At 45.7% G+C, this 26,210-nt stretch overlaps 1 protein-coding gene across 1 annotated transcript in view; it reads left to right on the top strand.

Moving 5' to 3' along the window:
- The window catches only part of Alk (ALK receptor tyrosine kinase), a 699,186-nt gene that overhangs the window by 589,660 nt on the left and 83,316 nt on the right, over positions 1 to 26,210 (top strand). Inside the window, exons 9-11 of the mRNA XM_028778974.1 lie at positions 6,992 to 7,161; positions 24,577 to 24,671; positions 24,876 to 25,004. Coding sequence (XP_028634807.1) covers positions 6,992 to 7,161; positions 24,577 to 24,671; positions 24,876 to 25,004 — 394 coding nt within the window. The remainder of the gene's footprint in view (positions 1 to 6,991; positions 7,162 to 24,576; positions 24,672 to 24,875; positions 25,005 to 26,210) is intronic.

Here is a 26,210-nt window from a genome sequence, read left to right as displayed (position 1 = left end):
GGGGAGACATTTAACATTCACATCCTAACAGCCTGCACCCAGTGCATTGTGGGTGCCGCTGATAAAAACTCCAGTGTTGGTCATCTTCTCTGCCAGGTGACCCTGTGCCAGGAGCATCTGGGAATACCTGTTGACATTATAACCCAGTTCATTTTTGTGCATCTTTGTCTAGTCAAATGGATTTCCCTTGACTTCTATGAACTACACACTTGGAGCATCCATCCTTGATTTTGGCTCTAATCATGGAACTCCCACTGCCCTTTATTAATTTGAAAAACTGTCAAAAAAAATCCCTTACCCAAGAGGTGGAGGTGCTGTAGACAGCAGGAACAATATTTGCTGCCACTGAATCTTTCAGCTGAGATTCTGCTATGATTTTTTTTTCTTATGAGTTCAAGAGATGGTTCTGAAACAGACACGGGGTATGCATAGCAAACTCGGGTCACATCCTAGACATAAAATTGCAGTAATTACCTCTGGAGGAGGAAAGGGCCATGAGAGAAATAATAGCATTAGGCCTAGCCACAATGCTGCGCCTGCTTTACATACAGGACTTTAATTAATAAAATGACAAACAGTGGTACCACATAATTGGAAAGTCTATCAGGCCCCACCAAGAGGCAGGGAAAAAAGGCCCTTGTGAAAGGGCCAGCTGGAGCCAGGAGATATAATTGCTGGTGGCGTGCTCCTGTGGTGTCTCTCATCACTTGTCTCTCGTGCTGGCTGCATGCAAAAGAGTTTATTAATCAGAAGCTTGTCATTTATAACCTATATCTATTAGGAAACATCCAGAAGGATTAAAAAAATATTGTTACAGATTTAAACAATTGTTATTTTTTTTAAAATGAGTATCCATGTAAGATTCTGCTTACCTGTGTAAATACATACACACACACCACTAACTGCGGCAGGGACAATGATAATACATGGCTTAAAATCCACTCTCTCCCTAATTCCTCCACTCTGAGAGTCCAAAGATAAGATCTTGTTAAAATACCGATTCTGATTCAGCTGAGCCTGGTTGGGATAGGGGGCCCTATGTTTGTAGAAAGTTCCCAGGGGATGCCAACACTGTTGGTCTGCAGACCATGATGATGAAGCAAGAATCTAGAACCTCTTAAGCCCCTAAAGCTTTAAGGATCGACACAACATATGACATGCACATATGGTGTTGTGTGGTAGAGAGAACGCACAGAGGCAGTGTCGAGTCCCTATCTGTAGCACTTGAGTTTTGTGTCTATGGGTGACTGACGTCACTTCTCTATACCCCAAACTTTTCTTCTGAAAAATGAGTGCATAGGGCCAAGCTTATGCTGCTGTGACAAATTGCCCGAGGAAAACAGTGGCGAGGACAAAGGACTCTTCAGGCTTAGGATGTCAGTGGTTTCAGTGTTTGATCAGCTGGCTCCATTGCATGTAGGGTCCATGGCAAGGTGAAGACAGCAGGAAGAAAAGGCAGGGCAGGGGACAGCTGCTCACCCATGGGAGCCAGAAAGCAAAGAGGACAAACAGGAAGGGCCTAGGACAAGATGTTCCCTTCAAGGCATGGCCCCAGTGGCCTACTTTCTCTAGCCAGGCCCTGCCTCTTGCTTCCTATCATCCCCACAATGATGCAATTGCAAATAACGATAATCATTCATTAAGTCAAAGCTCATATTAAATCACCCCCAAAGATTACGTCTATTAACTGAGAACCAAGCCTTCAATGCAAGTGCCTTTGGGGAGGAGGTGACTCCAATTCAAACCACAACAGGCTATAATAATCCCTACATGAGTGGGGACTGTGGGTATAAAAACAAGACAGTATGTGGGAACGTGCCTAATATGGCTTTCGGGCTTTCAGAGTCAATTAGAAAATGACTCTGTACCCTATAGGCCACCTAGACAGAAACAGGTATTAAGATTGCATTCTAAGATTAAATTCCCATGCCATGAACACTGGAAACTTGCTGTCAGGACCAAGCTAGGTACACTTGGCGTAGAGAATCTACATTGAGTGACATGCACGGGACTCTTTAGAGCTAGATAAGGGGAATGAAATCCTTAGGAAGAACTTGAGCCCACACTGGGCTTTAGGAGCCATGGTAGATTTAGCCACAGGCAACTAAATGGGATTCTCAGTAGGCTTGCCATAGGTCCTCCAGTCCCTAGCATTAAGAAGTTAACAGGCAGAGATAATAACTCAGTTGGTAAAATAGTTGCCTTACCTGCATGAGGACCTGAGTTTGATCCCTAGAATTCCTGTTTAAGGATGGGTCTGGTGTGGTGTCCTGCACTTCTAATCCCCTCCGTAAGAGATGGAGACAGTTTGGCTCAGTGGTTGACAGCACTGACTGCTCTTTCAGAGGTCCTGAGTTCAATTCCCAGTAGCCACATGGTGGCTCACAACCATCTGTAATGGGATCCGATGCCATCTTTCTGGTGTGTCTGAAGACAACAACAGTGTCCTCACACACATAAAATAAATAAATAATTCAGAAAAAAAAGAGGTGGAGACAGACAGACATCCCCATGGGTTGCTGGCTAGCCAGTCCAGCCTACTTTGTGAGTTTCTGACCACTGATAGACTCTGTTTCAAAATAAAAACAAAACCCTTGATGGACCGAACCTACTAAAACCACTACAAGGTGTCCTCTAGCTCCTCATGCACCCTTGCCCGTGCATACATGTGCATCCACCTGTACACACACAAACGCACATGCACTCGTGCATAAAAATAAACTTGTTAAGAACCTCAGTCTGCAGGTCCAAGAGGAGAGACTCCTGCTCAACCTCGGTGCTGGGAACTCTCACTGCCTAAACTGTCCTCAGTCTCAGGTAGGAACGCCATGTAGCAACCTGTGAAGGCCTCTGCTGAGGGCTGTGCCCTCCCCCTATAGGAGAGTCGCCTCCGTCTGCTTTAGTAACTGTGGACACATTTAAAACTTGTTCTTAGTGATTGAGATTTGCTTCTAATTCCAAGTCCAAGATGAAAATGGACCCCTCACTGAGAGAGCCAGGCTTCTTCCTACACTAAATAATCCCTCTCCCACAGCGGTCTCAAATAATCCCTCTCCCACAGCGGTCTCAGCCTGGCTGTACTTCAGAATCACCTGGCGGTACTTTAAAGCCTACTGCTTCCCAGAACCTTCTAAGACTTCTTACAAGCAATCTCTACAGTGGAACCCAGACAGTGGCAGTTTGGAAAACCCCACAGATGTTCCTAGTTTGCAGCCCAGGTTGAAAACCACTGACTTCATGTGCCATCCGTTCATGGTATCACATTCGCTGTCTCACCCAGTCTCCAGAGTCTCCATAACAACCTTTGAAGCTAGGCCAGGAAGGGACAGCTATGATCACAACAATGGGACTCAGAAGAGGTGAGCCAGCTGGGAGCACAGACACTTAGTTCATCTATAGTCTCCAAGCCAGGAAACCAAAGTGGTTTGAAGAGCCCCCTGAGAGAGTGTACTGATGCAAAGGTCGGTTGCTCCCACTGCATTCTGGGAAGGTAGTAAATGAGTCATAGGAACACCACAGCAGAGCCCCAGAGGATGCTTTCTACTCCATGCCTCTTGCAGACTCTGATTCTGTCTGTAGCCAGCTGGAAATTCTGCCCTTCTAACATGTTCCCAGGTTAACATTGCAAGGCCTGGTGTGAGGATCAGACTCTGGAAGGAAAATCAATGACTGGCTCAGAAGGAAGACTCTGGAGATCACGGGTGGGACGACTGCAGTTAAGAAGTAGACCTAGGAGGCAGGTAGTGGTGGTACACACCCTTAACCCTGGTATTTGGGAGCCAGAGGCAGGTGGATCTCTGAGTTCAAGGCCAGCCTGGTGTACAAAGTGAGTTCCATACAGCCAGGACTACACAGAGAAGCCCTGTATCTGGAGGAAACACATCTGAGTAGACACATCTCCTTACTGACTAGGGATCATGGGATAATGGTCCCAAACACATTTACTAGTTGTCTACTGACTGCCTGTGTTCAGTCTTATTCCAAGATCTCTTTATCTATTTCCAAAAGCAGGCACTACTGAAGTGTATTTCTTAGGTTTCATATTGACTCTTAGGTGTATTTTATGTTAGTAACATAAGAGGTACCATTATAATTTCAAAGTAAGGTTTGTCTTATGGTTTCTTTACTGTCTGTTTACCCATCACCCATCACTCTTAACAGTTAGGACAAATGGGTTTGGTGACTAAAGTTTTAGTAATGTCAAGATTTTACATTGTCCTGTATGTCTTATATAGACTATCAGGTGGTCCTACAGCACACCCAAAGTGAGTTACATTGTTTAAATTTTAACTTGCAAGTTACATCCCAATATGAGGGCAGTAAGTATTGCATGGAATGAGCTATAAAGAAATAATACATAGTAGACATTTAGGAATGTGTAGATGACCATATCAGAGCCTGAAAGCAAGAGGGGGGAGCCTTAAACACCACCAGGGGTGGGGGAGCCTTATGCACCTCCAGGTGTGGGTGTGGGGGCTAAGAATGCTTTAAGCACCTCACCCCCGGTCTTCTCTCTAGTTTCCTTTCTAATTCTTCTATCCCCTCTAGCTTCTGTCTCTCCCTTTCTCTCTCCCTCTTTGTCTCTGTCTCCCTCTCTCTGTCCCTCTCCAACCCTGATTGACCTAAAGTATTGCCAGAAGATTATCTTGCGTATCTACCTCTGCCACACACATGTGATTCACCCTGAGTGCTCCATCAGTATTCACTGACTAGAAAGCAAGCTGATTTCCTTAGAACATAGAGGACCATATCATGGTTACCTTGACTTTTTTCCGATGAAGAATAAGAACCCATTGAAAGCTGTTGAGCTGAGTCACAGATGACAGCGGAATGTGGCAGAGGTTCACAAGAGGTTTCAGAGGGGAGAGAGAGAGGAAGGGGGTGCTTTAAGAGCCATGGATGTACTTCAAAGAATAAGTTCTAAAGGCAATATGAGACTTCTGTTGTTAGATTAATGAAGAAGTGAAGATAGAAGCCCGTTGGAAAAACATTGAAGAATGAATGGGGTTGTAGCTCAGTGGTACTGTGCTTGCCTAGTATGTACAAGGCTTCAGGCTCCATTCCTAACATAAAAGAGAATAAAGAAGAGGTATCATTTACCTTCCTGTTACTAGATATGTGAACATCTAAGCAGAGGAATAGAAACGGGTTGTAAGCCAGAAGAGCCACAAGAATCAAATAGAAGGCATTTATTTTTCCTGAAATGGGAGGAATCAGATCTTCTTTGTGGACAGAAGAGCTGTAGGCATAGAGATTGGAGGTGCTAGGGGCAAAAAGGAGATCAATTGAAAGGGCAGGGGCTAGAAGGAGATGGAACAGGAAGCCATAGAGTGGAGAAAGTGAAGGACACATCTTCCTCTAGGACATAAGCCAGTGGATAAGTAAGCAGGCGTTGAGGCCAGGAGGGGAGAAGGGAATGACAGAGGCTATGCCTGGTGTAGCAGAACTTTCTCAGGAGAGTGGGAATCATATCACTGCATAGGGAGTGTCTGAGGGAGAGTTTTAACGACTCAATGTGATGTGTGCCCAAAAGTCAACTATGGACATGCACAGGAAACAAGTACCAACAGCCAAGGGCACTGAGGAAACGACAGCTTGACTTTACAAGTTCAAATCCACAGTGTTCTGGAGCATGATGAGGGAGAGCATATGTCAGGCACTGTCCCAGGCAGGACACATCTTGCCATAGACTATTGGAAAGTATTATCTACAGTATAATGTGGTCAGGTTAGTATTACCTAAGGTAGGGTGGGTTAGATTCTCTAATTGATGCCATCCAGACATCAATTAAACTGAGTAAGGACAGAAAAACCATTGATAGATTACTTTAGCTACCATGGGAGGTTTCAACAGAGGTGAGTATTTGTTCCCCTGAATAGATACATGTGACTGGAAGCCAGACTCACCAGATCAGGACCCAGGGTCCAGCCATGGCTTGGTTAGAGATGGGGTTTATAGGTAGGACAGTATGAATTGTCAGGCTACTATGGCTGGTGGTGATTTCCTCTTCAATCAAATTGTAAGCCAGCTATCAGTCAGGGGTTGGGAGATGGAGGCTGAACATGACAAAGAATGAGCTCTTCAAACCATGAGAGTCCAAAACCCATGGCTGACGAGAACTCAGCATGTTCAGGATTCACTCTGTTTGCCCTTCTTTCTCCAGGAGCCTTTTTCATTCAGACTCTGAGCAGCAGAGTTCTTTTACGTTTTAGCTGTTGTTTGTAGATTATCTCTGTCAAACACAACGTCTATTATCTCAAACCTCAGTTTGTAGCCTGCACTGCCTCTGAGCATGACTGCATTTAAACTTTCTTAGAAAGGTGATTAGCTACGATTCCCTTTCAAATGTCTAGGGAATGGTGCCATAGAAACCCACAACACAACAAAAACATACGCTTCCAACTTCCTTTTGGCAAAGCAGCATCCTCATTTGGGAAGATAACTATATTAGGAGATCCTGATATATAAGGTGTGTGTGTGTGTGTGTGATATTTTTGCCTATCAAATCACAAAGCCTTCCATTAGCTAACATGTGATCTGACACTGTCCAAATAGCACCTGTGATTATTAGAAGGAATAAAAAAATCCATTATTCCTATATCAAAAGAAATTGAAAGGATAAAAATCACCTGTATTAGGTCACTAAGTGAGTTGAGACCATGGACAAAAACCTTTTGTGCTTAAGGAAGCTCACCTGAATAACCCTACTGGTCCACTGCAGAGGTAAAATCATGTGAAATTTGGGGTGATATCATCAACCTAAATAAGGCTTCAGAATTGCTCACTAGTGGCCCCTGCCCAGATCCTTGAACTTCAGTGAAATTCCTTTGAAAGCAGTTAGCAAGATCAGGCCATGGGCATCCTGTTGCCCTTGCTGAATCAATTCAGGTGAGTTTCCAGCAAAGTCCCTCAAGCTCCAGCCAGGGCTCCAAGGATACTTGAGGTTTTCGTTCTACAATAACATTTTAACTGATGCTTCTCTCCCTTGTAGCTCCGGATGTCCTGGCTCATCCGAGGGGTTTTGAGAGGAAACGTATCTTTGGTGCTGGTGGAGAACAAAACTGGAAAGGAGCAAAGCCGAACGGTCTGGCATGTTGCCACCAATGAAGGTTTAAGCCTGTGGCAGTGGACAGTGTTGTCGCTTCTTGATGTGACTGACAGGTGGGTTACTATTCATTCCCCCACCCCTTGCTTTGTTTTACCCTACAAGGCACAGTGCTGACCTAGGAAGGTCTCACAGTCCCCATGGCTTTTATCTAAGATATTTTATTGGTTATTTTTCTCATTGCTAAGTAGCTGACAATTTAAGGGTTTTACTGCTGTGAACAGACACCATGACCAAGGCAAGTCTTATAACGGACATTTCATTGGGGCTGGCTTACAGGCTTAGAGGTTCAGTCCATTATCATCAAGGTGGGGGCACATGGCAGCATCCAGGCAGGCACGGTGCTGGCAGAGTTGAGAGTTCTACATCTTCATCTGAAGGCTGCTAGTGTAAGACTGACTTCTAGGCAGCTAGAATAAGGGTCTTAAAGCCCACGCCCACAGGGCCATGCCTACGTAACAGGGGCACACCTTCTAATAGTGCCACTCCCTGGGCCGAGCATATACAAACCATCACAGAAGGGTTTGTTTTGCATCATAGTTTGAGGGTTTAAGCCATCATAGCAGGGACAACACGATGACAAGAGCATGAGGCAGCTGGTTACATTGCATTGGAGATGAGTAATCAGAGAGCGATAAAGGCTGGTGCTCAGCTGGCTTTTTCCTTTGACGTCAGTCTGAGACTCCACCCCATTGAATGGTACTGTCCCGAATGAATAGTATTGCTCAAATTTAGATTGGGTCTTCCTACCTCACTTAACCCAATCTAAAATCCTTTTCACCAACAAGCCCAGAGGTCTGTCTCCTAGGCAGTTCTAGACCGTGTCAAGTTGGCAGTCAATATTAACCATCACAACCATGTACACACAGAGACAGGCACATCTCCTGCCAATTGCCGAGAGAGCTTGAGATTCTTCAAGGGATGGTGCAATAATGAACACTCATCCCCTGAAGCTCTCATGTGGCCTGATTAGCTTCCTTCGGGACAGAGCCAAAAATGAGGCACTCGAGCTACTACCAAATGGTGCTTGAGTTTTGAATCTCTATGGCATTTTCTCTCACTTGATGGGTGCTGCTCTGCTTCCCCATTTGCTATTTCCTCTTCCCTCGTTAACAACAAAATCTTAGTGGATGAGGAAGTTCCATCACTATTCTCTACCATTCTTTTAAAGATGAGAAGCTAAAAAATCAAAGGAGCAAAACAAAATGGCCTGGGAGACAAGAGTGGAACCCGGAGGCTATTGCTCTTTTGATTCAGCTCCAGAGGCAGGTTGACATAGGGAGATGACGGTCTCCTCAGCAATCAGAGAAGAGCTTCTGCCAGGGACCCTGGTTCTTATCAGACTTTACTACCCAATGACCTCTGTGACCTTGGGCAAGATCCTTGATTCCTTTGAGCCTCAGTCCTTCCCTCTTCCAAATGGGATATGGTTGGATTACAAGATCTCCAGCTCCAGGTGGCATTGGATTGGAGCAGAAGCCCGTGGAGTTCAGCTGCCACTTGTCTCCCTAGGATGGCACTACCCTGCCACCTGCAGTCAGCCTGAAGCAAGCAATGCTTGAGTGAAAATGGCCTGGCACTGGCACAGCAGCATTTCTGTGGCACTCTGCTGTGCTATACTGAACGTCCCACAGGTGGTGCAGACATAGCCTATAGCAAAAGGCAGGGCAACCTCATATCTACAGAGTAGACTGGAAGGGAAAAGAATCTGCTATTGGCTAAGCATCAAACTCTACCATCCAGTGCAGCCTTTACTAGTCTTACAAAAGATACCGAAATTGCCATTCTGGTGAACTGAACCCACCTTTGAAATATGAGGACCAAAGGCTCGAAGCAGGGCAAAGAGTGATGCCTGTTCTCCTGGGGCTTCATAAGTGTGGAGCTGGGCTTTGAATTTTGTCCTCAAACCTTAAAATATGCTGTTCCTTGGAACTTCTAACGGGAACTCTCCTGCCATAGGGAAGAAGGCCCCTCCTAACTCTGAACAGCAGCCATCCACTCCTTCAGATGTATGTGGCTTGATGATCAGAGCCCATAGATGTCCCCAGGCTCAATGACCCTGGGACAAATGTGTTTAATTAAAGTGGAGGAAGGGAAAAGTGTGGGTGTCACCACCATGGACTGATCTTTTATCCTAGGGACTGTGATGGTCACACACAGCGATTGGAACCTTGCTGGTGATGCTGGAGCCATCCCTCCTGGGAGATGTAAAACTAATTCAGATGAATCATAGCGTTGTTTTGTTACCCCTCTCTCTTCAGCCCAGCAAGTTCTCCCTTTCATAACCCCTCCAGGGGATTTAAAGCAAGTAAGATGCTGACTCTGTTGGAGCCCTTCCATGGGAGATTCGTTTGAAGGAGACTTTGTTCCCAGCCTTCCTCTTCCCCCTCCAATGGTTGTTTAGCAGACTGGTATTTCCAATATTGATACTGAGGCCAAAGTGTCCATTTGAGGATTCAGTGAAGAGTCAGACCAAAGACAGCTTGGTTCACAATGCATTGTGACCTAATTCACGCATAATTACAGGAGGAAGAAAGTGTCTCCATCCACAAAAAAAACCTGACAGCCACCAACTTGTTCCCAAAGCTAGAGGCAGTATGGGAGGTATGCAGACTGGAGGCACGAGATGAGGAACCACAGGTGAACCGTGGAGCCATCTGACAGCTTCACTTGCTAAAATCAAACTAGACTATAGCAGCAATGAGGATAAAGCTGGACAGGAGTACCGTCAAGTGAGCACAGGCTTTCAAATGGGGCGGGCAGTCACGAGCTTAGTTAGTGGTGTGACCTCAACTCATTTATTGAAACTCTGAGCTTCATCATCCTGTCCTGTAAGTTGTAAGCAGTACAACTTCACCTGATTGCTATGGGAATAAATAATATGCTCATCAAAGAATCTATACATAACGGGGTGTCGGTAGGTTTTCAGCATCTTTTATTCTAGCCTCTAAGTGACTCCATAAGTAATTTATTGAACAAACAGTACAAATCCAGCCACTGGTATTTCATGTTTTGCAAAATGAAGACATACAGTTGTCTCTTCGGTTTGGGGAAGAAAAGTGTTTGGTGAACAGCTCGGTCCACACTGGATACTTAATCACTAAAAACTGCTAATAAGGAATATAATTTAAAATGGCAATTGCTCCACCCCCTCACCCACCAACACCTCAGAGGAAGCTGGCATAGTCATCTTAGAAATGATAACCAGTCACGTGAACCTCAAAGGTGAGGTTCTTGTGACTGTAAGTTGTAGACATTCTGTTAGGTTCTAGTCATTGATGGAAGGGCAAGAAGCACCTTCTGACTTCCCCCCAGGAGACAGAGCCACCATAGCTGCCTGGATTACCACAAAGGGAAACAGGGGAAGGGAGGAAGGAGGAGAGGAGGAAACCAATTAGGGAGAGAGGAAAAGATGAACAAAGGACAGAGGCAATCCATCTCCCTTCTCCCAGCCCTTGTGGTAGGTGTTGACAGTCTACGCCCTCACCCTTCATCCCACAAGGCTCCCTTAAGCAGAACCCTAGTCTCCACTGTTCAGCATCTTCCTCTTTATCAGTGCCCTGCACCATCATCGACCTGGAAGCCATTTGGGAACGTGATTCTCTATGTTTCTTTATATCATCTCTGCTCCCCCAGGGTCTCCAACCTCTACACATCAGGAAGTATTCTTATCAAAGACCCTATCAAAGATAAAATCCCCATAGCCCCTGGACAGCCCATGAGCAATTCTTTTAAACATAAACCTATTCATTTCACTGGCTTCCTGTGGCTTTTAGGGCACTTCCTATGTTCTTCAATAAAACCTTTATTTAAGGTTATGTGTGACATACCCAGCCTCGGCTTCAGTATCTCATACCATTCATTCTCCACCACACCCCACCCAGACCCCTCTCACTCAATGCTAAAATGCCTTACCATGCTAAAATTCCTTACTTCCAAGCTTCGCATCTTCAAGTCTCTGCACAGTAATAGTCTTCCTTTGCCATCCACACCTGTAAATGCCACTCCTCGTTCACATTTTACAGAAGTCTTCCCTCAGTCCTGGGCTATCTGTGTGTCCACAATGTGCCATCGTGACTCTTTAGGCAACCCTTTTTTCTAATTTTTAATGATTTTTTTAAAAATATTTGAATTGGTACACAGGGCAGAGATCATGTCCCTACCTTACATGTCACTGATATCTGAACCTAGTACCATGCCTAACACCAAAAACTCAATAAATCTATGTTGCCAGAATATGTATTGAGAAAAATTGACTATACCTCAAAACAGCAGCTGAATGAACTGAGAACTTACCATTGGAATCCCTCCAGTACTTCTCCTCTGTTCAACCTGTGTCTAGCAAAACAGACAAAACCACTTTATAATAAACACGACCACAAAGTGCACTATATTTCAAAGCAGCACCTGTGTCCTGTCAGAAGAACCAAAACAGCATTTGTTACTCATGTGACAGGGAGTCCCTCTTTGAGGACTTGCCTGGTGCCTGTGCTTTCTTTGTGTGTGGTCACTGTCCTGTCAAAACCACTTTCTAAGAAAGACTTTGATCTTAATCGTGTGCCCCAGTGCCTGGGAGTTGGGAGCTAGAGCTGAGCGTGGAGACTAGAGAACTGTAGTCGGATTGCTCCCACACCACAGCAGTAGCTCAGTGACTGTGCCATGGACCCATCAAAGGCTGGCAGCCGAAGCTGTGCATCCATGAATGGTGTCTCTTCTGTCCATTCACAACTATGCGAAGTGATAGACGTAACATAATCATCTGTCATCATTATGAAATTACCATAACTCTACAACCAGACTGCAAAGCCTAACAAGGAAAAAGAATCCCCAGAGCAGTGCCTGGCATGTCTTGAGCAGTGGCAACATCCCTGGAATACAGATATGTGTTCTCATGGTAATTTTGAAGGAAAGCACCAACTCAAATGTGTTTAAAGGCTGCGTCATAGTCAGACATCTATCTTGGGTAAATATGGCCCCTTTCTTCTTTCTGTCCCCCACCTCTTCTCCCTCCTCTAGTGTGGATGCTGATATTTCTTCCAGAATTAATTTTACCTTTCTTCAAAATGGAAGAAAAACAAGTTCTCTCCCCTTATTGTAATCGCCATTCTCTTCCAGGGATAGATTCCTGGGTTTCCTTTTCATTATCATCTCTCTTACTAAACACAGTGTTTCCCACTGCCCTAAGCTCTGACGTGCTTACACGGTAGAGGCTGCTGCACTGAGCTCTTTATGAGAGAGATCTGGAGATACCATGGATCAAATCATGTCCCACAAATCACTGCAATTGTACAGTCAAATAGAAAGCATGCAACTTATCACACCTGTGCAAGCTCCATTCCCCAACACTGTCATTAGGAAGGCTTTTAGCTGTATGCTGTATACATAGTCTAACAAGAAAAAACGTTCCCTCTGGAGATATTTAGTTTTCCTGTTCCCTTTTGCATCCTTTGTCCTAAACAGCAAGTGAGATGTCTTGCAAATGCATCTTCCAAACGAGCTCGGTTAAACTGAGAGTTATGTCCTCATGCATTCATACCAGAAATGCCATAAACACTTTTTCTCCCCTCTTCAACTTTTGGCTATCATCCACAGCATCCCTACTTTACCCAGGAAGACTATGGATAGCAATATTCTCCCTTCCTGTAGCATCTTTCTGCCCTCAGGACAGATTTAGGGGGGCATTTTCTTCATTGTGGTTGGTGTACAGAAGTACAGACTCCAGACACTACAGACCATCCTGGGTTCATGGGTCTAGACATCCCCCGCCCCCAGCAATGTTATGTTTAACTTGCATTTTTCATAAATTACATCACAGCTTCTTGGTACAGCCATGGATGAGTTTCAAATGCTGGTCAGAGCTAACATGTGTTGACTGCTCACTGCTGGCCAATCACTGTAACAAGTACTTAGATGCATTATCTGCTTTCATCCTTCAAAGAGCCCCTTGGGATAGAAACTATAATTAACTCCCTTTACATATGAGAAATCTGAGTGCTAAAGAGGGTAAATGATTTTCCCTTAACCCTTAGGCCACTCTGCTTTCGAGGGCTTGCCTGAGGAAATACAGTGCAGTGCTTGGCCAGAGGCAGGAACCTGGGTACGTAGTAGACCTTGTGACTAACAGAAGATTTGGGTTCTTGATTATTTTTAGACCATATTTCTTACACATTTCAAGCTAGTTGTTTAGGTTTTTGTTCTTTGCTTCATAACCCCCTGAGGCCCATAATACTTTTTTTATTTTTTTTAAGTGTAGCTGCTGGAGAGATGACTCAGTGTGTAAAGTGTTTTTATGCAAGCATGAAGACGTGAGCTTGATTTCTCAGAACCGAGGTTTAAAAACCAAAAGCCAAGCTAGGCTTGGTGGCACACACTTTTAATTCCAGCTCTTGGTTGGCAGAGGCAGGTGGATCTCTGTGAGTTCAAGTCCCATTTGATTTGCATAGTGAGTTCCGGGCCAGCTAGCATTACACAATTACCCTGTTCAAACAGAAACAAACAAACTGATCCCAGCACTGGAGGCAGAGACGGGAAGATTCCTGGCTCATGCTGGCTCATATTAGCTCATGCTGGCTAGTCACTCTGGCCAAAATCAGAAGGATCCATGTCAGAGACCTTATTTCATAATGTGCACAATGGCTGAGGAAGACATCAAGATCAGCATCTAGTTTCAACTCACATGCACACACATGTACATAGGCACTCACACCAACATGTGTACAAACACACACACACACGCACACACATAAGTACACACAAACCTTAGATGAGCTGTGTTACAGATTGTCATAACCATTAGTGCAATAGAAACTAAAAATGACCCCTCTTCTCTGTGTCATGGGGTGCCTTGTCTGTCTTCTTAATCCTGACCACTACCTCCCGATGAAGACACTTCCCATCCAGGCTACTTTGCCTGTCTTCTTTACCTCACATCTCCAACAGGGACAGAATCACCAAAAGAGAATGGCTGCCCCCTCCCCATGTCTTTTTGCAGGCCATCAATCTAGCATGCCTTTGGCTGTCCCTACACCATATGCTCCCACTCCAAAACCAAGCATAGATTCTGACAGGGGTATCTAATTATAAATAGTTGAATGTACCACAGCTAACAAAAGCATAAGAACTAAAGATGTTTAACTGTCTGTTTCATGACTCTCCCTCCCGATAGCTGGGAGTGATCTTCATTGCCAGGAGGACACGGAGGAAACCTAGCCCTAAAACTGTACACCAGGTTGGACAGAGACCTTTTCAGTCACCAGGTGAACACAGCAGAGGGACTAGCTCTGTGTCTTCTCTCCCACCTGCCCTCCCCCTCCCTCATCCCAGCAAATAGGCACACAGATTAGGAGAAGGAGATGTCTCCATGCAAAGTCACACAAGCCAGCACTGGCTACCCTCTACTGGGCAGGCTACTATGACTGAATCCGAAGTTCTTGCATCCCTCACTGTTTACCCATAACCACTGTGCAGCTCTGCACAAGGGCTTTATACCATCCAGGCACAAGGAGCCCACTCAGGTCCACACACTGGGCCACTTTTCAGATGAGAAAACTGAAGTCCAAGGACCCACGGGTCCTCCTTCCATCTCCTTGTTAGCCAGACATTATCCTGTGAAGCTTTTCAGGATGAACCGATACAGCCTTCATCATCACCCAAGCACTGTGTATTTATTATCCAACCAGTGTTTGCTGACTGTCTAGTGCTGGGTGGTGGGCTCCCACAGATATTCTGGAACAGCGGAGTTTTCAAGGGAAGTGATTTCACAGGGCCTGGCCAGGAAAACAGGTTGCTGCATGACACAGACTGGGTGCTGGAGGAGGGAGTCTGAGAATCCAGAGAAGAATGGGGTCTAATAAAACTCCAGCTGTTCTTCCCAGCATGCATCTTTCTTCCCAACGTGGGCCTTTCTTCCCAACATGCATTTCTCTGTGTACTCTGTAGAGTCTCTTCTCTGCCAACCATGCCACAATGAGGATTTAAAAAAAAAAACCTGTGATACAGTTAAATAATGACCCAGAGGCATACACATTAAGGAAGAAAAAGTCAGGGGTCTCTTTTAGTCAGAAGATACCCAAGGAGACAGCCTAGAGAATCCCACAAACTCCAGAGGAGAAGGAAGAGAAGGTTATCTCACATGTTTCTCCTGAGATGAGTCCATGCATGCAAGAAACACAGGTGGTAAACAGGAAGGACTCAGCTCTCCCAATAGCAGGTCAGGGCTGCAATAGCTGGAGCTTCGGGCACACTATTGACAACCTCATCCTGAGTCAGTACCCTGAGCCTGGACAAAACAGTGGACAAATTATACCACTAAGCCTAACAAGTCTTCCACCAAAGGGGCTCAGATCCTTCACACACACACACACACACACACACACACACACACACACACACACACCTTCATTCTCGAAGACAACAAGGCATGTGGGATGAAGCGCTGGCTTCATGGGCTGGCTTCAAGGTGAGGATACTGTCAGGAAGAGTCCGTTTTCTTCTACCTTTGTTCTGTGCCTCTTGTGCACATGCACTTGTGCCTTTGTACCCTAATTATCAAAATGTGGGCCTTCAAGCTCTGGTTTTATCCATGAGAAGCTATGAGGCAGTCTGTGCAGAGTCACAGCTGGGAAGCAAAGGAGTTTTGTAACTCAGAATCAAGCTTCTTTCAAATGCCTGCTATTCCAAGTCAAGAAGTGACTCCTAGAATCTCAAGGATCATAGGCAGCACTGTTATCTTACAGAAAAGGCTGCTATTGTAGAGCCATGTTATAGAGTCTCTGTCTAAACCACCTGGAAGCCCTCTTGAGCAGTCGTCAGCCATGAAGGCATCAGCCAACACCTGCAGGGCTGAGTCACTCAAGGAGGACTGAGAAAAAACACTGGCCTGATGGAGCAAGCCAAATGTGGCCTAGGTGGAACCAGGCAGCCACACATATCATCCAGACAAGGATGTAGACCTGTAGTGAGCAGACAGGTAAACATCTAAGGACGAATGGACAGACCAGGCTTCCGTAATGAGTCCAGAGCCTCGGGTACAGTACACAGGCATGAGAACAGTCATATCTTTGCCACGGCTTACTAGACTATTCTCCCTCGATGTACCCTGAATGACTCACCAGGATGGCCCTGGTCCTATAATGTAGCCAAAGTCTATAGCTAGGTAAAGGTTGCAGCTAAAGGAGAAGAGTTCTGTGGTCTCCTGCAGCCAGCAAAGGGCAGAGTCTATCCATCATCATGAGCAGGTTAGTCACCAACCCACCAATGCCAAGTGTACTGAACAAATCCTGAGTACGTTAGCAATACTGCTGCTTGTTGATTGGGATAGCAGCACCTAAAGTAACAGTAAACCTTCAGTTTCCCAGAGCTCTATAGAAATGTAATCCATTTCTTTCTCATGGGTGTACCTGGTGATTTGGGAAACCTACACCCCTTCCACTCTGTGGCTTAGGCCTTTACGCCTGCTTTGGAATCCTTTGCATTTGGCTAGCCAGTGGAGGGAGCACATGGAGAGAGGCATTTGAAGATTTTTTTATGTGTGATTACTTCTCACTTTCTATCGGCTAGAATTCAGACTTCAAGGATGCTAGGAAATGCAGTCTAGTTCTGTGCCCACATAAGAGAGAGGTGCATTAGAAATGAGGAGGAAGAGGGGGGAGGGGGAGGAGGAGAGAAGGGGGAGAGGAAGAGGAGGAGGAAGGGGAGGAGTAATGGAAAGAAGAGAAGGAGGGGAAGAAGAGGAGGAAAAGGGATGGAAAGAAGAAGAGGAGGAAGAAGAAGGAAGAAGAGGAGGAGGAAAAAGAGGAGGAGAAGAAGGAAGAAGAAGCAGCCAAGGAACACAGCTCTCTTCTGTGGGCATCTGTCAGAATCACTTGAAAGTACAACTCCCTCATTAGCTGCTCTGGGCACTGATACCCAGAATCTCCATCGTCTTCGTAATTCAAAGCTGAAATCAATTCCAGGATCTATTCTGAGGTGTGAATGTTTCGTTCCCAAAATTTTATGATGCAGCAAATTCTTACTTTCTGGCAGAAACCATCCCAGAATTTCACCAAACTTTCTCTTTTCTAAAAAAAACAAAAAATAAGCAGGAAACGAGTACTTTGGAAAGGCTTAAGACTGCCAAAAAAGCTTCAGCCCACAAATCTGACTGAATGTTACTATGAGCCAGAAAACTCTCTCCTCATCTGCCACTAAGAAAATCTATGTATCCCACCCTTAGAAAGACACTCTGAGAAGACCCCATCTTAGGCTTGGAATGCTATCTTCAAGAAGTTCCCCCAAATGGCTTTGATATGTAACTGTGTTTGGAAGACATTGACATTAAAATGACAGATCCAAGTCTCTTGTGGACAAGATTGGGAACCAAGAAATATCTGGAGAGGTATTACTGACTGTCAGGTTGTCAGCAAGAGTATATTAAGCTCTGTCTATGCATAGAACAAGCTTCTTGCTAAGTTACAGGATCTGAATAGCATTGAGAACGCATGAATTCAGGGGCAGCCCAACCCACTAGCATTGGGCAGGCTCCCAAGATCTCCTGGTATCCAAGCAGTCAGGGCAGCTTGAATGGGGAAAGTGAGCTAGTAAGCAGCCCTCAAAAAAAATTCAGATATTAGAGAAATGAGACTCAAAGCTGTTCATTCTAGAGACAGTGTCAGGGGAAGCAAAGGTCTAAAGACAGGGCTGTTTTCTGTTGTTTCTGGGTTGTGTAAGCGGATTGTGGGTAGCCATCTTAAGCAAGAGGGAATAGCATGAGGCCATGTGCTTTGGGCTGTGAGTATAAGTAACAGGACCAGGAAGCCCATTGGGTTCACTGGAGCCTTGAGTCTGGTGGCAGCTCTTGGGAAAACCAAATGTGAAATGATTAGAACCCCAAAGTGGAACTCAGAAAAGGAAAGTCAGGGAAACATTGCAGCAGAGGCCTCAGCTTCTGCTGCCTTCCAAAAGTTGTTCAGGGGCAGCTTAGGAGCTGCTCACTGAGAAGGCAGAAGATATGGTTGGTGGCTCAGCATCCAGTGCGTACCCAAGCACTGATATATACAAATCAAACACTCATGACTCTGGAAAGATCTGGCCCTGTTTCCTCTCTCAGAAAATATCTCAGATCATTGGAGCAAGGAGTAGATTAGTAATTCTGAAGCTTTAAATCCCATTTCTAATGCTGATTTATTGTGACGTTTGGGACAAGCTGTTGCTTTGGATTGCTGTTTCCACAATCAAGAGCACAGAGCACTGAGACAGATCAGGCCTGTGTGCCTGGTTTAAGAGGCAGTTGTTCGAAATGGCACTACGTGAACACCCTTTAAATAGTGGATGTTCGGATCTGCTCAAGATTTTTTTGGTAATATCCACAGTTCAGTTTACAAGTCAACAGATGTGTGTTTGTGTGTGTGTGTTTCATCACCCTTAATGCCTGTGAAAATGAAGTCCTATGTTCTCAACCCTTCTCCCTCTAGGCACAAAGTCTGGAATCTAAGGGATAATTGGGCCTCTAATATTTGGAGCAAAGCAAAATCCAACTAAACGTATTTTGTCCGCTGGGAGGAGCCTCACTGACATAACTTCTATCCTCATTTCCAAGCAAATGATTGACACATCTTCATTTCCACATGAGTCCTGGACCCACATCTGCCAGCTGCTTGACTGGCATTTCATGACGTCACAGTGTAACTCCCACTTGCACTTCTATCCATAGCTCCGCTGCCACTCTCCTTGATGTCCAATTCTCAAAAGTCTTCCTTGGGTTTTCTCTCACCAGTCACAACCAGCATGTCCCCTGGCTTGAATAGACCTTAGCTGTGAAGAGCTCAGAAGTCCCATAGTCATTGAATAATGTGGATTACACAATAGCCAAACTCCTAAGACAAGGCCAATGTTCTACGCTCCTGGCTGCAGTAGGCACAAGTGTCTGACATACATATCACATGGGCATAAATGACCTTTGCTCCAAGGCAAAGAGTGATGTGTATAATCTGTCACACTGTCCAAGGAAGTGCAGATTTATCATTAAAATAGAATATGAAATAGAAACAATGAAGTGCATGCTCTTACCCTAGAGAAAGGCAGTGTGAAATGCTAAGACAGCATCTACTCAGTCCTTGTGCTTTGCCCTGGGTCCCACCAAGTCTGGAGCCCTGACTTACTCTACAACAGTATTTTGAGATTCAGTGCCCCCAAGGAAAGAAGACTTCCAGGTCACCTCCATAGAGATGTTCTTCTCAGGGAAGAAGGAAGTTCAAACCATCCTTTTCCTGGGTTCTACCATTGTTGGAAAGCTACCTAATTGGATACCATCTCTGCCTTTTAAGGCACACATCAACAGAGACAGAAGCAGAGAAGTCCTCATGGGGACTCTCTGCAGGTCCTGAGATATGGAAGTAGGCAGCCTAGTCTTTAAGAAGGATGGATTTGGTACCTTCTACAGCCTCAATTGTTCTAAAGGGCTTGTTGAACATGGAGTGTCCATGACACTAGATGAGATTCAATGGGTTGGGTGGTTCTGCAACAGATGGCAGAACCTGCTCCCCATGCCAGCATATGACAGGTATGACACAAATTGAGGGACTGAGAGAATAAAGAAGGAACTTACTGCAGATTGTCTTCTGCCTGTCTGACATCTCTGGTTTCTCCTTCCTAAGAACCCTTCAGTGTCATTTCACAAAAAAATGAGCACAGAAAGTCAATGCTCAGGGTTAGGGAAAGATGGCTCAGAGGATAAGAACATTTACTACATTCCCATAAGGACCTGAGTTTCAGTCTCTAGTACCCATGCAAAGCATTGGACTTGCTAGTATGCACCTGTAACCCAGCACAAGGGAGGACAAACGAGTCCAGAGAATCACTGGAGCTTGGTGGACTCCAGCCTAACTCAGGTTCAGCAAGAGACTCTTTCTCATGGGAGAGTGGTAGGGCAGGATCCCCAATGTCTTCCTCTGGCCTCTACATGCACACACAGAAACGCACACACCACACGAAGGGGAAAACCAGTGATTGGACTCCTTGACCTGTGGGTGTGGAAGGGTTTCTATCATTCTCCATGCAGTTTATCTAAAGATTTGTTTCCTTCTTTCCAGAAGACTCCCTCACCACAACCAGCCTGGTTGTACAAGAGAGAACTCTCTGACCCTTGGCAGCCCTAGAAACTCTATATTAACTTTTCTCTTGGTGTTGTGCCCAGAGGAGAAACCATGTCTTGAGGTGCTAAATTACCTCAGAGACTTGGGCTTGCGGATGCAGAAACATTCCCAATTTAGCCTGACCTTCAACATAGCGTATTCGAATTCACCAAGAGTCACAGCATATGAATAGATGCCCAGCCATTGCCTAGTCAGATCCAACCAGGGTGGGTCCTGGGAATCCAAAGCTGCGCCCTCGCCCCCAGCCCAGCCCCTCCTCCACAGCCGGTAACTAAAGTCAATTATGCAGATAATGGCATGGATGTGGCAGGGCTTTCTCATCACAGACATTATTCTAATAGAAATGCATGCCGCGACCCCAGCCTTGCAACAGTCCGTTTCAGAAGACTTTTACTGAACAAATCAGCTGCAAAATAAGAAACGGGAGAGAGTGGTTTTCTCTCGGCAGCATCTGCCAGTTCAGTATCCTAAGTAGCCAGGTCCCAGACAAGGGACCTCCCCCTTGGAAAAGCCCCTCCCCCTCTTTTTTGGATCCTATTAAATGGCCAGGGAAGGAATCTGAGCCACGGTGCCCATCCATCAAATGTCTCTTACGCCACCCAGCACTCTTTCCCTCTCTCACCAAAGCCTTGTTATTCCCTCAGTCCACATTCAGACGCACACCTTTTTGTCAGCTACTTAGAATCATTAAGTGAACTTAATTAGGTTTGTCAATCCCGGAGGCTGGAAGGATTGTGAATAAGGCCTCATATTCACTGCCCATTACCAGTCTGTTGCCTGAATGAGACGGCGCGTTTTCCGAGCTGTGCGTGAGCAGCATGCATCTACATGTCCTCTGCAAAGATCTGTGCAGCGAGTACAGGAAGCACCCACTTCCAGAGCTGCCTCCTGGAAACCTGGCCTGGCCCGTGGCCCAAATGATCACCTCCCAGAATCCTCCGGGGCTAATTTTCAACAGGCTGTCTAAAGCTTGCACAAGACGGAAAGCATTCTTATGTAAAAGCAGGCTTGAGCCAAGACCTCTAGCCAAGTGTGGTTTAGACAAGAAAAAAAAAAGTGAGACCAGCATCGACTTCTGCAAATTGAAAATCTACTTTGGAGAAACAGAGAGAACCAAGCAGATCTGACAGTTACCACACAGCCAAAGAGAAGAGAGGCCCACCTGCAAGGCTTCTGGGTAGCAGGGGGAGCCCCCAAGTGCTTACTCTACCTTTTCCTTAACCAGATGTCCCACTTGGGAATGGGAAGGCGCTTCTAGCCATGAAGACACTGCTCTCCTCCCCATCCAGAGTGAAAGTGTTGAGTTTGGGCCACAGGGGTAACCTGTGTGATTATCAATCTGTTGTATTAGCAATAATATGCCACAACCTTGCTTCCCATCAGTCCTAGAACGTTCTACCTGTACTTGAGTATGTGTAGGGCCTAAGGTCCGAGGCCACAGCTCTCTCTGAGGAATGGCCTGGTGTCTGTAGCTTTGGGAAAGTGACTATAAAAGAGTAATTGGACCAGAGGACTCAGAGCCAGGGGGAAGTCTTGCCTGTATCTAGCAGGGAGGGGTTTCCAGAGCCTCTACTCTTTCGTTCTGCTAGAGACACATAACCAGGCAGCATCCAAAGCAGAGAAGCCTAAATCACAGCTGCCCTGGTCTTCACCTCATCTCTCGGCCAGTTCCCTCACAGAAATTAAACTCCGGGAATTAGCCCCGGTGTACCATGCCCCATCACCTGCTGCTCCAGACCCCATTCCACATTGCCTCCACTCCACCTCTGTCCTGCCAATACCTGTCACCTCTGTCTGACCCTCATCTGCAATTGTCCCACCTGTCCCCTTACCTAAGTCTCTGTCCCCAGAGTAAACTGAGGCAGCCTCACGTGTGTTCACGGCACCATCTGATTAATTTCCTGTGTGTCCCAAGTGCCCCTGACACAAAATATAGGCAGCTCCCAGTGTCAGTAAGTGTTTTAACGCAGAAGCTTCCATTGCCATCAGCACACAGAACACCTTAGAGTCTTGTACTTAGAAAGCATTGCATCCCCAGCTCACATCACTCCATCCATGCTAAGAGGCCTGGTGGCTGGCTGCTAGAGAACTCTGCATCAACATCTCAGTCATGAAGAATGAAAGCAGGAAAACTAGAGCAGCTGAAGTGACTGGAGGTTTCCACTGGGGCCTATGGAGGGAACGGTGGAGAGCTTGTCCCGCCCCCTGCTCTATAGGCACACAGTCATTTATTCCCTTGTACCTGATGTCCTCCAAGAAGGTGTGTTGATGATGCAGCTGAGCACTGAAATGAACACGTGGCCACAAAGAACTGAGCCATCCCTTCTAAGTGTTGACCAGGTCACATGATCAGTCATGATGGGAGCTTCCACCCAGTTGTGATTCACAGTGCTGGCAAGTTCCGGCCTTGTCTCATCAGAATGGGACATGGTCATCTACAAAGCTCATACTAAAGAAAAGCACGATCAAGTTACAAAAAGGAATTGCCTTAAAAGAGTCTCATAAGGTTGTAAATAAGTTCATGCTTCTGTGTTGGGCCATGGCTGCATGTGGCTTGGGTTGGTGAATGTAGGGTGAAGTTTCACTCCCTTGCTGAGCTGAGGTCCAGAGGAGCAAAAGGCCTTTCCCTCACACTTCTTCTTGTGTGCCTCTTCTACCTCTGCCTTCTGCCTCTCCTCCTCCCTCTTGCCCAGCACCTACCTTGGCCCTGGCACACAATTCTATCAGCCTACTTGTTCTCTCTCTCTCTCTCTCTCTCTCTCTCTCTCTCTCTCTCTCTCTCTGTGTGTGTGTGTGTGTGTGTGTGTACGTGTGTATGTGTGTATGTAAGTACATACATAGATAGGTAGATAGATAGATAGATAGATAGATAGATAGATAGATAGATCTTTCTATCCTGTATGTCTGTCTCATCCCTCTCTCCCTCTTCCTCTATCTCTCCCTTTCCCTCCTTATTTCCCAACAGCTTCAGCAAGCTATAATTTACATGCCATAACATTTACCCATTTTTAAGTGATCAAGTCAATGACTTTCAGCAAGTTTCTAGAATTCTACGAAGAATACTACAACCCAGTTTTAGAACATTTCTATCACCCCAAAATGAGGCTTCATGCTAGTTAGCAGTCAATATTGTTCCACTGCTAGCCCCAGGCAAGCACTAATCTGCTCTCTGTCTCTACAAATTTGCCTGTTCTATATGATTCCTATACAGAGAATCACTCAATATGAGGTCTTTAACTTATTGTCTGCCTTCTTTAACTTTGCATAATGCTTTTGAGAGGCATCTATTTTACAGCACGTCTCCTGGTCCATTCTTTTTTATTATAGATTAGCATCCTGATGTGTGGCTATATAACCGCATGTGCCGCATCCATTCAATGATTGACAGCCATGGATTCCCTCTCTTATTACTTCAACATCCACACCAGAGGCTGCACACTATTCTTTAGGTCATTCTGGATCGACTTTCTGAAATCTGGAGAAAGAGTCTTTAGGGCTCTCGGGACACAGTCACTTTATCGCAGAAGGGGGTGGTTGACAGATGTCAGCCTTCCAGGAAGGAGATTTTCCAAGAAAACAAACCAGGAAACAAATGAGTCCAAGGCAACTCTCTGTTTGTCTCAGTCTGAAGCTTTCTCTGACCATAGTCAGAGGACCTGGCCTCTAAGCCATGAAAAGGCTGGAAAGAAACATAATCTCAGTGAGTTACTAGCCATACTTTATGACCCACTGTGGTTTGATTACAAGCTCTCCTGGGGGAAGCAGTCGATCATCTAGTATTTAACAACCAGTTGGAAAATAGTGACTGATATTGGGCAAGGCTCAGGATGTTTGGTACCTCTGTTGTGCAAGAAATTAACCCTTGAGTTGCTGGCTAAAGGAACAGAACCACAGAAAAAGTCCAGTTCCTTGAAGCAACAGAGACACTGAGGGGTTCTCTCCAGCCATTGGTATCATACAAAAGCACTTTAATGTTCAAATGGTGACTTCAGCCCACCCATAGGTGACCATGAGCAGAACGCCAAGCCCACTCATTTCTACCCACCATGCATGCCCAGAAAGCCAAAGTCTCCCAAGCTGAGATATCCAAACTAGCTTTAAAGGCCTTGTATCTGCCATAGCTCTGAAGGAGCACCCCCTTCTAAAGGGATATGCTCTGTGATGGAGAAGTGGAGATGGAGAAAGGTTGGTCCCTGCTCTCTAACTGATGCACTGGGATCAGGTAAGGATGATCAAACTAAATTTCTGTACAATAGGTCAGCATGCATATGCCTTGAATCCTGGGACTTGACTTACCCTAGTGGTTCCTAACACACATTCATTCTTCTTAACATTACACAGGTTCTGGCTGCAGATAGTCACATGGTGGGGTCCAGGATCCAGGGCAACCGTGGCATTTGACAACATTTCCATCAGCCTTGACTGCTACCTCACCAGTGAGTTTGACCTGTTCCTCTTTTCCCTAAACCCAGTGACCCATGGTCTCACCTCTAGACCCCCCCATCTCAGTGATACATGGTCTCACCTCTAGACCCCCCAATCTCAGCCATCTTGCCTCTCCTACCTTCCTCAGTGTAACCTCATCTCTCTCCCTAAAACTGACTCCACCCTAACTCATTCCTAACTCTTCTCTATTCTAGTCAGTGGGGAGGAGAAAATGCCCCTGAATGCAGTACCCAAATCCAGAAATCTATTTGAGAAAAATACAAACAAGGAGCCAAAATCCTGGGGAAACATATCAGGACCAACTCCCATCTTCGACCCTACAGGTAAGGGTTACTGTGTCACAGCTGACACGTGTAAAGAGCATCATTTCTTGCTATGGAAGACAGAAGAATGGCCTGTGTTGTGGTCGGGATGGGCACTGTGGTTAAAAGGAAACAGTTGATCTCCGGAAGAGGGATCACTACCTTTGCTATGGGACCCCTAAAAGAAGCTGTGGGTCTCACATCACCTAAGCAACAAAAACTACTGAAAGTATACAAAAGAGAAACTTTATATCTGGAGAGCCCCAACACATAATGTGGGGTTTTCAAGCTATGGCCACCTGGTATGATGCATACCAACAGGCAAACACAATAGAGGTGGAGAGAGGAAGATGATGAGTTTTGTGCCACCCTGAGCTTCACCTTTTAGGGACACTGGAGATGGCTCATTCTGTAAAGTGCTTGACATATAAGCTCCAATCCCCAGTTGAGAGCCCCAGTACCCATAGAAAGAGCCAATCACAGTAGCGCTGAGGAGTTGGAGACAGGGGGAATCCCTCTAGCTTGGTGGGCAGCTGATTGTGCTGAATGGGTGAACTCTAGATTAAGTAAGAATCCTTGTATCAACAAATAAGGTAGAGTTGTCAAAGAAGACATCTGACATCAACCTCTGCCCTCTGCATGTACACGCACGCACGCACACACGCACACACAAATGCACCAGGGGTCTTAGTTCCTAGGTTCCACCCAAGAGCCCCTGAAGTTCTCAGATGCCCTGAAGGCTCTAGTACATGGGTAACTGGCACTTCTCACATGAGAAGCAGCTGCAACACATAGTTTACCACGTCCTGTTGGATACATCTTGATTAGAATAACAGCCAAGAGATATGATAAGTCTGTAATTTCTACTTACAAGGTAGAATCCTGGCCCCATGCAAAGAGCAAAATAATTAGAGGCTTGTAGCTTTGACACCAAATTTGTGAGCTCTCAGCTCACTAGCTAAATTTTAGTTTTGCTTAGTTTGGGGAAGAAAAATAAAAAGACAAAAGCCGCTTGCCTTTCTCCCATTCCTGATTCTTGCCTGATCTGGCCAACTAGTACGCCCAAGAAAGGGGTGTGTGTCTCCTTCCCTCTCTCCCTTCACCTTTAAAGCACTCCCTGCTCAAACCTCTCAACCCTCCCAGAGCCTAGCTGGGAACCTAGCCGAGACAATTCTGTATCCTAACAGCAGCATAATCCATGGAAATACATAACCAGCCCAGTAGCCT

The sequence above is a fragment of the Grammomys surdaster genome, unplaced genomic scaffold (assembly GCF_004785775.1).
Source record: "Grammomys surdaster isolate TR1022 unplaced genomic scaffold, NIH_TR_1.0 343, whole genome shotgun sequence".
In the NCBI taxonomy this organism is placed as follows: domain Eukaryota; kingdom Metazoa; phylum Chordata; class Mammalia; order Rodentia; family Muridae; genus Grammomys; species Grammomys surdaster.
The sequence above is the reverse complement of the archived record's forward strand: the minus strand, read 5'-3'. Positions and strand labels throughout refer to the sequence as shown.